Consider the following 13,360-nt stretch of genomic DNA (forward strand, 5'->3'; position numbering starts at 1 on the left):
CCCTCCTGTGATTTCAGGGCGACTTCCCTGGCGCTGGAGGGCGTTTAGGAAGAGAGTGGGCGCTGGATCTGAAGGGCAGGACAGAGCCTGGTCCCGCTGCCACCAGCACGGTGCCATCTGGCACTGGCCACGCGCCGGCGCTCCGCAGGCCCTGGCCACCGAAAACAGGACAGGAGGAAGGATGAGGCCGGTCAGGAGGCGAAGTGTCATTAAATAAGCTGGCAGGTCCTGTGGTGTCCCGGCAAACTGCGCCGGGGGCTCCGGGCAGCTCATCTGTCGCTCTGCCATCGGCCCTGCCTGGACCCAGCTCTGCCCACATGGGCTAAAAAGGGGAAACTGAGGCACGGAGATGGCAAATCCCAGTCCTGGGGCCCACAGAGCTCAGGGCTGTGCAGGCACAGGAGGAAAAGGCAACCCCTGGATTAGGTGTAGACAGCGACTTGTGTCCCTGTCCCAGGTATTCCCAGGTATCCAGTGCATCCCACAGCTCACAGCACAAACAGGGAGCACATGGGAATGCCAATGGGACACCAACACCCACAAAAGCTCTGGAAATACTCAGTAATCCAAGTATGTGCCCAGGACTCTGCAGATATCAATTCCAGACTGCTGGGGTGAAACTGCACCTTGAAATTGGGGGTGGGGGTGTTGTCCAGTGATGGGATGGACTGTAAAGCTGGGATGGGATGGACAGTGGCATTGTAGAGCCGATCCATTGATCAATGATGGGTCAATCTATTTTCCCCTTTCTCTGTTTTTCCCTCTTTCTCACCCATCTCTGATCCATAAATCTCACCCCTGACCTCAGTCTCACACTCAGACAGTTCCGGACTTGTAGGACATGCAGGAGACAGACAAAACAAACCAAAAAAGAGGTATTTTTTAGGAAGCCAAGTGTCTCCTTACTTTTGGAAGCCATTCTCCGAATCCCACCAAGTCCTGGCTGTCAGACCCTCTGTGCTGGAAGTGACCCCTTCCCTCAGCCCCTTCCCAAAGAATCTCCCCGCTCCTCTCTCCGGGGGGATTTGTTTGCACTTCCAAACACCTTTCGGGCAGAAAACCCTCCCAGTGCCACCCGGCCGCTTTTTCCCCCCCCCTCCCTTCTCCCAGGAAGTTTCCCGGTGACCCGTGACACCGCCGGGACCCGCTGGGGACAACCTGGGCGAGGTGCCGCCTGCCCCGCGCCCGCTGCCCCGTCGGACTCTCCGTCCCCGGCGAGTCGGAGACAAAGAAGAAAAGAAAAAAAAAAAAAAGAAGAAGAAAAAAAAACCCCTCGTGGGCTGCGATTCGCCCTGTGCCGTGAACCCCGACGTCACGGGCGCGCGGCTATAGATGGAGCTCGGGAGCCCGGCGCAGCCCAGCGCAGCCCCCCGAGCTGCGGGATGGTGGCGGCGGGGGGGGACGCGGCGGGGCTGGCGATGGCTCAGAGCGCCGTGTAACGGGAGAGGGCCCTGAGAGCCACGCGGGGCGAAGGCAGCGAGATCGCAGGAGGAGCCCCCGGGGTGTTTCCCCCCCCCCCCCCCCCCCCCCCCCCGGCGGGGGGGGGGGGGGGCCCCCCCCCCCCCCCCCCCCCCCCGCCCCCCCCCCCAAAAAAAAAAAAAAAAAAAAATAAAACCTCCTCCCAGCGCACCAAGGAACGATGAAAAAAAATAATTCTGCGAAAAGGGTGAGTGGAATCGGTTCTTCTCCCGGGGCACGGCGGGGTGAGGAGGGAGGCTCCCGGATGTTTTGGGGAGGGGGGGTTTGTCTCTCCGGGGCCAGGTGTTCGCTTGGGCTCCCCCCGCAAAAAAAAACCGCACAGACCCCCAAGCAGACCCAAAGAGACCCGGGCCCCGCGGCCGGCCCAGCTCCTGCCCCTGCCCAGCGCCTCTCCGGCATCCCGCACCCGTCACGGACACTGGGGGATGTAGGCAGGCAGTTTTCATCTTGGAACACAAGGAAACCATAAAATCCAGCGGCACCATCAATCCTGTACCGTGTGTGTGTGTGTGTGTGTGTGCTGCACCCAGCGATCCCATCGCTGCCTACGGAGAAATCCCACATATGAACCCGTCCGTAGGTTTCACCTCTTGGATTAATTGCTCAGGAAAAGCGGAAAAATGCAATTTTCACCGCAGTAAAAAAAAAAAAAAATAAATATCCAGCCGGTTTAAATTCCGCCCAACCTCCATCCCCCCCTCCCCGTTCCCCTTTCCATGGGTAAATGCCCGCTGGATGAGGCGATAGAGACACCGGCCTGTCTTATATAACCGCGGAGGGAACCCTGCCCGGTCCTCGCAGCCTCCTCCCGGTGCTGCTGGTGCCGCTTCGCGTCTGCGGCACAAAAATCCCCGTGGAGTGACCCCGGGGAAGGACTCGGGTCCCGGCGTCGGCGGAGAGAGGGGCCGGAGGGAGGGGGAGGCGAAAGTTGGGCAAAGAAGGAGAGGGAGAGAAGAGGAGTGTAAAACCAAGAATAATCCCGTTTTCCCCCCATTTTCTTCCCTCTCCCTTTGTGTTAGGGGCACCAGGATGGAAACCAGCAACCTGTGCAGCCGGAGAAGGTCGGCTGGGTGCGGAAATTTTGCGGGAAAGGCATTTTTAGGGAAATCTGGAAAAACCGTTATGTGGTTCTGAAGGGAGATCAGCTTTACATCTCGGAGAAGGAGGTAGGATCGGTTTCAGTTTCCTTTCCCATCCCCCCTTCCTTCCTTTGCATATGAAAAGGAGCAGCCCCGGCCCTTCCCAGCGCCCCTCCAGCGCCAGCCGGGCCGAGGAGGTTCTTCGGGGGCTTCTCTTCTCCCCGAGCTGGCGCCGGCAGGACCCGGCCGGGTCAGGCTCGGCTCCCAGAGCGACTCTCCCAGACACCTCTGCTGGGAGACATTTTCCCAGCGTGGAGACACGAAAGGATTCACTTAGCGAGAGTTAAGCCCTCATCCCTCTTCCTGCCGCGGCGGCAGCAATGCCGGCTCCCTTCTGTGCCTGTCCTCCCTCACTGAGCCCGACAGTGCCTTGTTCCCAGCTGCTCACTGTCCATTTGGAAATAACTCCGCTCTGCCGACTGGAATCGAGCCATTTACGGGTCGATCTCTGGTGTTTTTCCCCCGGGCCAAGAGGACAACGGGGAAATTTCCCCCAGGATCCGACGCCGTGTTGTACAACGTGCCCCTCCCCTCTCCCCCTCCTCTGTCTCCTCGCCGGGGTTTGGGGTTTAACGTGGTGTTGACATCGGAGGTAATTGGATGTGACCGTCAGGCTGAGCCGGCACCCGGCTGTCCTTGCACGGCCCCCCCTGTGCTTTTTGTCTCCATAAATCCATCAGGGAGAACTCCCCTGGCCAGAGCCCTCCAAACCCATCAGGGAGAACTCCCCTGGCCAGAGCCCTCCTCCCTCGGGTCCCCTCTGACATCCCAGCACTGCACCGGTGCCCACAGCAGGCACAGGGGCTGCTCCAGGTCAGGGAATTTGGGGTAAAACCCTGGTCTTGCTGGGTTTCCCTCAGTGGGGGTCGTTCCCTGCTGGACCCTGGTTGGATGCACGGCTGCCTGGCCCAGCTCAGGATCCAGAGAGTGGAAGGGGCAGCTTGATTTAGGGCTGGTTGAGTCGTGGGCATGGCACACATGGAAGGGTCAAGGGTTGCTAGAACACAGAGATGGTCTAAAAAGTGGACTGGATGCCCAGGTGGTGCTGAGCTGTGTGCTGGAATTCCAGAGCTCGCTCCCATCAACCTCCTGGCCGCTCCAGAGCCGGAGAGAGACACAGGAACAGGGACTGGATGTTGTCTGCAGGGTGTGGGGGGGGTCAGTGCCTTGGGAATGCTCAGGTAAACAGAGGTGATGAGAGAAGGATTAGAGACTGTGGACAGCGCTGGTGGTAGCGAGACACGAACCCCGTGATGGATCTATAGACACATTTATGGATCGGGAAAGTTGGATGGATGTGAGAGGCACAGAGCCAGTGGCACGAATCCCCTGTGGTTTGTGGCTCTCCCGAATTTCCCAGCAGTAATGCAGACCAACACAGTCAGACTGCTGGGATGGGATTGGGAACAGGCTGGACAAGCCAAGAGAGAAGGTGTTTGAACAAGAATCAACATAGGGAAGAGGTGCAGGGAAAAGATGCCTGTCTGTCCCTCCTGAGTACATCCAGGTAGCTACAGTTCAAATCCAGGTGTGCTGGGAGCCCAGGAGTGGGACAAGGCTGGAGGGGCCATATGGGGCCTGTTCTGAACAAGAAGCTCTTGTGTTTGTGTTTCTTATGGAGAAGAACTCCCTCCTGGGCCCGAGGCAGCTCCGGGGCTCCACGTGTGTGTGAGGGACCATAAATAACGCGCAGCAGCGGCTGCCGTGTCTTTATATGGAAGAATCTGTGGTCGGGCAGAGATGTGGTTATGGAGGTGACATCTGGTGCTGATGTGCACTGAGGTGACTCTCTGTTGGTCACAGAGGTGACATCTGGCTGTGGGTGTGCACTGGGGTGACTCTGTGCCTGCAGTGCAGAGGAACGTGCCGGTGTCGGGGGGTCTGGGATGCTGAGGGTCTCAGTGGAGGGGTTCCCGGGGCTTGTGTGTGCCCAGGGTGCTCCCAAGATTTCCTGCTCCCAGGGTCTCAGAACAGGGGTTTGGTGCTGGCTGGAGAATCATCACTTATTCCCTGGCAAAGCCGAGGCCCCCCTGCCCACCCCCCGGATAATAAATGGGAAAATGAGTGGAAACGGCCCCGGGACAGTCTGAATCTCACCCAATTCTGCAGAGAGGAGACTCAGCTGCCTATATCTGCCACAGATCAAAGCCCTCCTGTGTTATAAATTATGATTTTGCTCCATCAAAGCCACTGGAGCAACATAGATCTGGAGCTCACAAATTCATTCTCGTAGCAGCCCCGGTGTTTCCTGCCAGCTCCCCTCACGCTCAGCAGCTGTTCCAGAGCACTGGCAGGTGCTTCCGCAGGTGAAGCCACACTCCCAGCCCTCCCCCCAGCTCGGAGCAGAAGGGATTAAATTCCAGGACTCATGGATGCTCCTCAGCTCTGCCAGGGTTAAATCCCAGGGCGCCTGGAAGCTCCTCGGCTCTGCCACGCACTCACTAAATGAGTTCAAACCAGACATTTATTTACTTTTGCCTGCATTTCTCCATCTGGGAAGCAGGGCAGTGAATCCCATCTCCCCAAGGCACACGGGAAGGGGAGTTGTCTGTCCCATGCTGGGATCCCTCAGGAAGGATGTTGGCTCGGGGCAGGTGGTGATGCTGCACGAAGAGAGCGTGGAGCAGAACTGCTCGGAGCTGAGCAGGGGCTGAGGGGTGGGGTGGGGAGGTTTCCAAAACTCACCCTAACAACAAAATCCCATCCATACCCACACTTATTCCTCCAGGGAATATGTGTGCTTTTCCAGTTGTCTGCCTAGGACCTGGGCTTGCAGGTCAGAGACCAGCCCTGATTTATTCAGTTTTGTCAGGAGAATTTGGGAATGCCCAGTGGGAGCCTGGGCTTCTCCCTGGCAGAGCCAAGCCTGGAGAGGAGAGGAAATGTAGTTTTTCAGCCCAGCTGATGGAAAACACCAACAGGACGTTTGAGTGCAGCCCTTTGGAAGCTGTGGGACTTGTCTGACACCTCCTGAACCAGGAGCTCACTCCGTTCCCCCGTGGCAGCCGAACTCCGGGAGCTGACACCAAACCCCTTCGTTATTCAGCGTTTGGTCACCGGCCAAACCCAGCTCCGCGGAGATGATCTGCGGAGGGCTGAGCTCTGCTGAGCACAACACCACCTCCTAAGCCCACTTTTACATTCTTTCCCCTCCCTCTCCTCACGCCGGTCCCTCCCCCCCGGCACATTTCTGGGAATTGTTCACCGTTTCTGGCCCAGCTTTGCCCCTGCACACAGCCGGGCTCGGCGCTTCCTCGCAGGAAGCCGGGGGCTGCCAGACGGTTTCTGGGTGACGAGGGCGATGAGGAAACGCTTCTCTAGAGCCTCCCCTTGTTTGCTACCAAAGGCATCGGCTCAATTAGCACAAGAGCACTCGAGGAGCTGTTGCTCCTCGCCCGCTCCCTGTTCCAGCTCGGCTCGTGCTGCTGGCAGGGGGGGCGGTGGGGGTGTGTTGGCACACTCGGTTCTGTGGCGCTCCGTGGGACGTGTTTGCCCTGGGTGAGCGCTGCCATGCACGGCGTGATGGGATTTTGGGGAGGAATTCTGTCCCTTGCATACACGTGTGTGCATCCCCGTCCCAGGGACAGCCTGGTCTCAGCCAGGTCTGCAGAGATGTCCATCCTTGCACACACGTGTGTTCATTCCTGTCCCAGGGACAGCTTGGTTTCAGCCAGGTCTGCAGAGATGTCCTTGCACACACGTGTGTTCATTCCTGTCCCAGGGACAGCCTGATCTCAGCCAGGTCTGCAGAGATGTTCTTGCACACACGTGTGTGCATCCCTGTCCCAGGGACAGCTTGGTTTCAGCCAGGTCTGCAGAGATGTCCATCCCTGCACACACGTGTGTTCATTCCTGTCCTAGGGACACCCTGGTTTCAGCCAGGCCTGCAGGAAGCTCCGTCCCTTCCTGGGGCAGAGCTGCTCGAGAGCTGCTCAGCTGGAGGAAGTGAAACTTTGGTGGCAGCCTGTGAGGGGAACTCGTGGGCCCTGAAACTGCCCATGTTTGGGTATTTGGCTCCACTGAGAGTCTGGAGGTTTCTGGTTACACCCTGAGCTGTGCTGTGACCTCCCGAGTGTCCTGTGGGTGCGTCACAGTGGGTGTCTTGTGATTTTCTGTACCTTCTGCATTTGTCCGTGTCCCATTAGGGAACTGCTAAGGCAAATCTCTGCCAAAAATCCCAGGCTGGAGTGACTGACCACCTGCCCTTCCCCTCTGTGCCTGGTTTGGCCCCAAAACATAGCCCTGCCCCGAGTTCGGGAGGTTTGGAGTCACTGCAGGCTTGGGGAGGGAGGAGATCTGAACTCTTGTCAGTGAGACACCCAGGGGCAGTTAATTAACCCACATCAGGGACCCTCAACACCCAAGGACAGCTAATTACAGACCTTTGGAAGCACAAATAGCTGGGACCTTCCAGAGCAGGGGTTTGGGTGCCATGGCTGGTGTTTTGACCCGCCACATGCCCGCAGACCCCCAGGGGCAGGGAATGCCAGGGCCGGGGTCCCTGGGCCCAGCCCAGGCGGGCAGCAGCTGCAGGGGAAGGAGTGTGAGGAGTGTGAGGAGTGTGAGGAGTGTGAGGAATGCAGCTCCTCTCCTCGGATCCCAGCAGTGTCAGCAGTGCCGGCCCCCGGCACAGCTGCCGGGGGGTGCGGGGCTGGGTGGTCTCATGGCTGCAGGGTCTAATGTCCCCTGCTGTAGGGCTGTGGGACACTTCAGGTTCCTTCTCCGTGCCTCAGTTTCCCTTCCCTCAGCTGGCCACAGGCAGGAGACAGGCAGAACCCCAGGGTGAAGCTGTTTTGTCTGCCTCGAGCAGGTAGAACATGGCAGCTAAGCCAGCAGACAGCCTGCTGGGGCTGATGCCCCTTAATCCTGTCCCTGAGCTGCCCCCCATGCCACCACCTCTCTCCTTAGAGCCTCAGGAGCCTCCCACAAAGGACAGAAGAGCTGGTGGTTCCTCTGGAGTTGCCTTTCACCTTCCTTCTCTCCAGTTTCCCTCTCTGCACACCGGGTGCTCTGTTACCTCAGTGTGGGAGGGGGATCAGCTGCCCACATTTCCCCCCGGGAGAGTCCCACTGTCCTTCCTGTGCCCCCCAGAATTGCTGCTGCTGACCCTCTTCCCCCAAAAATCCCACTGTGGATGTTGCCAAGTTCCCAGTTTTAAGGGTTTTATAATGGGTCCCCCACACTCTGGTGGGAGCAGGGTCCCCTCCCCGTGCCCAAGGGCGGTGTCAGAGCCTTGGCACTTTGTCATTCCGAGATGTTTAAAGGACGAGCTGCACCTGCTGCAGGGTGTTTGCCTGAGCCAAAGGCACCTGCTCCATCCTGCAGCCTCCCTCGGGTGTTCCTGGGGGCAGGATGTTAAATCCCAGCTCCGGGAAGAGGGAGGAGGGAGGGGAGGGCCGGGGAAGCCCCAGTGACCTACATGGGCGAACATCTGGAGCGAGGTCTCAGCCACGGGGGCACAGCTGGGGGGGCTCGGAGGGGATTGGCCTTTCCTGCTGCAAATGAGTCGGGCTGGATTCAGCCGGGATTCTTGGAAAGAGGTGGATTGTAGGATGGCAGTGGGAAGAGATCAAAGCCGATTAGCAGTGCACGGGGAGGATGCACAGCCAGACATTATCTGTTCTCACCCCCAGGCACAGGGGCTGTGTCACGAGCAGGAACCAGCTCCAGGGCATCAGGAATGGCACTGCCAGTGTCCCCTGGATCCTGGGGACACACCCAGGAGCAGAAGGAGAAGGAGAGAGGGGAACTGCAGTCATTAGGCAGGGCCAGATGGTCAGTTTGTTCATGCCTCTGGTTAGGAAGCTGGTTTAGTCACCCTCTTTGATAAAATTCTATGGAAAAATCATGGGAAATTCCTTCAGGGCTTCCCAAAACTGGGGAGGAAATGTATGAAATGAGGTGGAGTCCTTTCAGGAAATCTGAGGGCTCAGACCTCACCACCATCTGCCTTCCTGGCACCTGAGTTACACACCCTCAGTCACCAATCCAGCCTGGAATGACCGGCTGGAGTCGGATTAAGCAGATGGATGTGGATTTGGGCCTGCTGCAGTGCTCTCTGTAATGGACATGCAAACCCAAGCTCCCTCCCACCCCAGTCCCCTAATTCCTCTCGTTTGCCATGGAAGAGCAGAGCTGCCCTGCCATAGGAATGGGATTGAGGATGGTGCATTAGGAGGGTGATGAAGAGGAAGGGCTTTGCCATCTCCCCTTGGCTCCAAAAGTGTGCCCGAGGGATGGTACCGGCAGCTCAGGGGTCTGCACCCAGACCCCTGCCTGCCCACCAGACCCCTGCCTGCCCCCCAGACCCCTGCCTGCCCCCCAGACCTCTGCCTGCCCCCCAGACCCCTGCCTGCCCTCCTGACCCCTGCCTGCCTCCCCAGTGCAGCTGCAGCCTCAGCAACCCTGTGTAAGTCCCATCTCTAATGTGAGCCTCTGGACACTGACCCATTGCCAGGTGCCCATCTCACCATGGCAGTGCAGAGTGTTGGGGAACAGCCCTGGAAAGCAGGAGATCTTGTAAAGTGGTCACTCAAGGACTCTCTACAGGACACCAAGAAGTGCTTCTGTCAGTGAGGGCCGAGCCCCAGCACTCTGTTCCTTCTCAAAACCTTCCCCTGGTTGCTGAAGGCCTTGTGAGAGCCTGGCAGCCCCTGCCCTGGCTGGTGGGTTCTGCCCACAGCCCCCACCCCGGGGCAGGGGCTCAGAGTTGTGTCAGCATTCTGGGAGCCACCCCCGGAGTCAGCTGCCAGCACAGAGTAAAAATAGGAAGTGCTAATCCTTATCCCTCCGACTCTTGTTCCACTGTCTGCAGAGAATGTTTGTCCCTTTGAATCAGAGCTGAGGGTCCACCTCCTCCAGCACCTCCTGCTCCCACACCCTCCTGGCACACAGGACCCCCTCCTCACTGCTGGAGTAAATCCTGCTCGTTTTGAGGGTCCCCAAAGCATGAACACTGTCTGATCACACCTGCATGGCCTTTCAGCCTGGTCCCAATAACTTTGGGAGTGGGAGAGGCAGGAGTTAACCTGGGAAAGTGTGATTTTCATGCCATCCTTCCAAAGAGTCATGTTGAAATCTTGCTGGCTGGAGCAGCAGCCTCTCCATCCGACACCCACAAGGCTCTAATTTTCTTGCTGTTTTGCAGGTAAAAGATGAAAAAAACATACAGGAAATGTTCGACCTGAGTGACTACGAGAAATGTGAAGAGCTCAGGAAGTCCAAAAGCAGAAGCAAAAAGAACCACAGCAAATTTACCCTCGCCCACTCCAGGCAGCCTGGAAACACGGTACGTGGGGCTTGTCCGGACACGGGCAGCCTGAGAGCCATCGGCTCTGGGGGTAGGCAGGGATGCAGATGATCCTGGTGGGATGTAGGGAAAGGAGGGATGTGGATGGTCCTGGGGTTTGCTGCGTGTGGTGGAGCAGCGCCGTTTGCAGGGCTGGAGGCTCAGGTCTCCTTTGCCTTCTCTGTAGAGGCCGTGGGGCTCTCTCTGGGCAGGGCCCGCCTGACAGCTTCTCTGTGTGAGTTCAGTCACTGGCACTGACCTGAATTCCCTCTTTTGTAGGCACCAAACCTGATCTTCCTGGCCGTGAGTCCGGAAGAGAAAGAGTCCTGGATTAACGCCCTCAACTCTGCGATCACACGCGCCAAAAACCGCATCTTGGACGAGGTGAGCGGCTCTCGGGGCCGGGGCCCGGCTGCCCTGTCTCAACCTTCATCTTGGGGGAAGGTCTGAGACTGCTGGGGAGCAGCAGCCCCTCTGACCCTCTGTTCCTGGTGCAAAAAGGGGAGCAGAGCCACTGGGATTTTATGGTCTGCACCCACACACAGCCGCCGGCACACAGAGTGGGCTCTCAGGAGGTCTGGGATACTGTGATCCTCCCAGCGCCGACCACAAAAGCGATGGCAAGGGACAGCCCACAAGGCTCTGTCCTCTGCCTGGCCCGCCTTGGGGCCCAGCCTGGCCTGCACAGGGCTGGTGGGACAGCCTGGAAGGGTCACCCTGCCTGTGTCACCCTGCAGGTCACTGTGGAAGAGGACAGCTTCCTCGCCCACCCGACGCGCGACAGGGCCAAGATCCAGCACTCCCGGCGCCCTCCCACGCGGGGACACCTGATGGCTGTGGTAGGTACAACCAACCCCAGGGGAAATTCCCTCGGGAGTGTTCCACTTGTAAGTTAAGGGCAAGGAGAGCCGGTGCTGGAGCTCCAGCCTGAGCTGAGTGTTGCCATCAGGGCAGCTCTGGGTCACCAGCTCCTCCGCTCTCGTGGACCACTGCACAGTGCAAACCCTCTGGCAAAGTCCCAGTTTGCCATCACTGACACCTGCTCCCTCAGGTTCCAGCCGTAGAGCTGCTCTTGGGAGAGCAGGGAGGGCTCGTGTGGTTTGGGTCCGTGGATCCACAGCTCAGCCAGAGCCTCACACCTGGGCCCTGGAGCAGGGAGCATCCCTGCTCCTTCTCTGTGCTGTGTATCCATGGTGTGGAGACCCTCGGAAGCAGGTGCAGCCGTTCCAGCGCCAACCCACTCTGCTTTCTGCTCCTCCAGGCATCTACCTCAACCTCCGACGGCATGCTGACCCTCGACCTGATCCAGGAGGAAGACGCCTCTCCGGAGGATCACGGCACCTGCGAGGAGAGTTTCCGGGTGGATCTGGACAAGTCCATGGCACACCTCACTGCCGGGCGGCGCCGCTCCGACTCGGAGAACACCAAGGCGCCGGAGAAAGGGCGGACGGGGAGCCTCCCACGACGGGAGGTGACCTCGTGGGACAGGGCCGGGCAGCGCAAGGACTCCTTTGACAAAGGGACCATGTACACGCCGCAGGTCCCCAAAAAGCTCTCGTACTCAGAAAAGAATAAATGTGCCTCCATGGAAGAGATCCTGTCCCGGCGGGACTCTTCCGCGCACCGGGCGGTGCTGAGGAGGGGGCTGGAGGCTCAGTTTGCCTCGGCAGAGCCGGAGCAGCTGTCCCGGATACAGGAACTGGTTGCACTGAAACTGGAAAAAACTCAGGAACTGCTGACAGAGGTGAAGGGCTACGGGGAAGGCAAAAGAAAGACCAAGGACTCCAACACCACCACCACCACCACCAGCACCAGCACCACCACCACCACCTCTTCTTCCTCATCACCTTCCAAGTCGGACTCTGAAAGGATCCTGCAGGAATCTGAGAGGCTGCTGGGGGAGGCTTCCTCCACCTGGAGCCAAGCCAAGAGGGTGCTGCAGGAGATCAAAGAGCTGAGGGACCTGTACAAACAGTTTGAGCTGCAGCAGTCAGACTCGAAGCCCAAACAGAGCTCACAGTCGCAGTTCAGGAAGAGCATGATGTGAAGGCAAGCCTTGGGATGGGAGGGAGGGACCAGGGATGGTGGCTGTCTGGTCTGGGTTGTTTTTTTTTTAATTATTATTATTTACAGTGTTCGAAAGAGTGAAAAGGTGCCTGTTCTCACCCAAATTTGCTTCTCAAAGCTTGGACCCTTCCTTTCCTCCAGCGCATCCCCTGATGAATCAACCCTGTGTTCCAATAAATCAGTTACAGTTTATACCTCCTTTGTAAGAGCTCCCTTTGCACCACAGGCCCCGAGCTGTGCCATGCTCAGAGGGCAGGAGCGAGCACCGGTTCCCTGGAAGTGCCTGTGCCTGCCTGGAGCAGCCCACGGGGCGGAGGCTCTCGCGCTGGACGAGCCCTGGCGTTGCTGCTCCCGTGTCTGGGCTGTGTCCCAGACCACAGCTCCTTTACCTGGAGGCTCATCTTGGAAATGAACGACATGAAAAGGTCATAAGAGGTGTCCATCCCTGCCAGTGCCTGGGAGTTCCCATTATCCAGGAAATAAAGATGCTGGAAGTCCAAGCTATTCCCCAGCGTTACATGGGCAGCTCGTGGAGCTCTGTCCTGGCACAGTCCCTTGGAGAATCTGGGGTTGGCAGCTGTTACTTTGGGGTGCACACAGAGCCTCTGGAAGGGCAGCAGGGATGCAATCCATGTCCACCCTGATCCCTTCAGGCCATGGATGCCTCACAGACCCCCTTGGCCCCGAGCAATGGGAGACAGCAGTGATGTGTCTTCCCTTCTGTGCAACCAGAGGATCAAAGCCTTGGATCTGACAGCCCACAGGGGGGGTTGGGGGGCTTTGGGATTTTAAATTTCATTTCTCTTTTATTTTTTACCTTTTCTTTGAGCTGAGGGGGGCAGCAGCCGGACACCACAAGCCAGCAGCAGGTTCGGTGGGCTCGGCTCTGCTCTCTCAGGTGTCACAGTCAGACAGCAGGAGGTTTGGTAGGTTTGGCTCTGCTCTCTCAGGTGTCACAGTCAGACAGCAGCAGGTACTGTGCTTGTGCTGCCCTGGCTCAGAATCAGCCCCACTGGAAGGAAAGCTGAGCCCAGAGCTGAGCTCAGATCCCTCAGGTGACGCCGAGCACTCGGCTCGAGGGCTGGCTCAGCTTTCACACCTGTGAGCAGGACGTGGTGATGTCTCACAGGTTCACCTACACGGCAACATCCAACTGTTCCTTGTTTTTTTTTTAAAAGGAAACCTAATTCCGTTACCTACATTGCAAATAGTCCACGAAAATATTAAACCCACTGAGTTATTTCCTGGTCGTGGTCGGTGTTGTCTCTTTTCTTTCCTGGCTGACCCCCCTGGAAGGAGGTTGGTGACGTTCCTGGGGCTGCTCATCCTCACTCCCGGGCTCATGTTGCTGAGGTTGCTGGTTGGTTTTAATTAGTTCTTCTCCCAC

General features: G+C 58.1%; 1 protein-coding gene across 1 annotated transcript; it reads left to right on the plus strand.

The window, feature by feature from the left end:
• Positions 1-1,534: 1,534 nt before the first annotated feature.
• On the plus strand, positions 1,535-12,405 carry PLEKHO1 (pleckstrin homology domain containing O1). The gene is made up of 6 exons (XM_027669852.1): positions 1,535-1,666; positions 2,499-2,645; positions 9,766-9,906; positions 10,186-10,290; positions 10,644-10,745; positions 11,168-12,405. The coding sequence occupies exons 1-6, from the start codon at positions 1,640-1,642 to the stop codon at positions 11,951-11,953; spliced, it is 1,308 nt and encodes a 435-aa protein (XP_027525653.1). The 5' UTR covers positions 1,535-1,639; the 3' UTR covers positions 11,954-12,405.
• The last annotated feature ends 955 nt before the right edge of the window (positions 12,406-13,360 follow it).

This window comes from Corapipo altera, unplaced genomic scaffold (assembly GCF_003945725.1).
Source record: "Corapipo altera isolate COAL_440 unplaced genomic scaffold, ASM394572v1 131, whole genome shotgun sequence".
Taxonomy (NCBI): domain Eukaryota; kingdom Metazoa; phylum Chordata; class Aves; order Passeriformes; family Pipridae; genus Corapipo; species Corapipo altera.

Bases quoted from the DNA above. Each gene is read 5' to 3' on its own strand.
- PLEKHO1 (XM_027669852.1), top strand. From the start codon at position 1,640: ATGAAAAAAAATAATTCTGCGAAAAGG. The intron at 9,907-10,185 runs GTACGTGGGGCT...CCTCTTTTGTAG, and splicing joins CCAGGCAGCCTGGAAACACG to GCACCAAACCTGATCTTCCT. The intron at 10,746-11,167 runs GTAGGTACAACC...CTGCTCCTCCAG, and splicing joins GGGGACACCTGATGGCTGTG to GCATCTACCTCAACCTCCGA.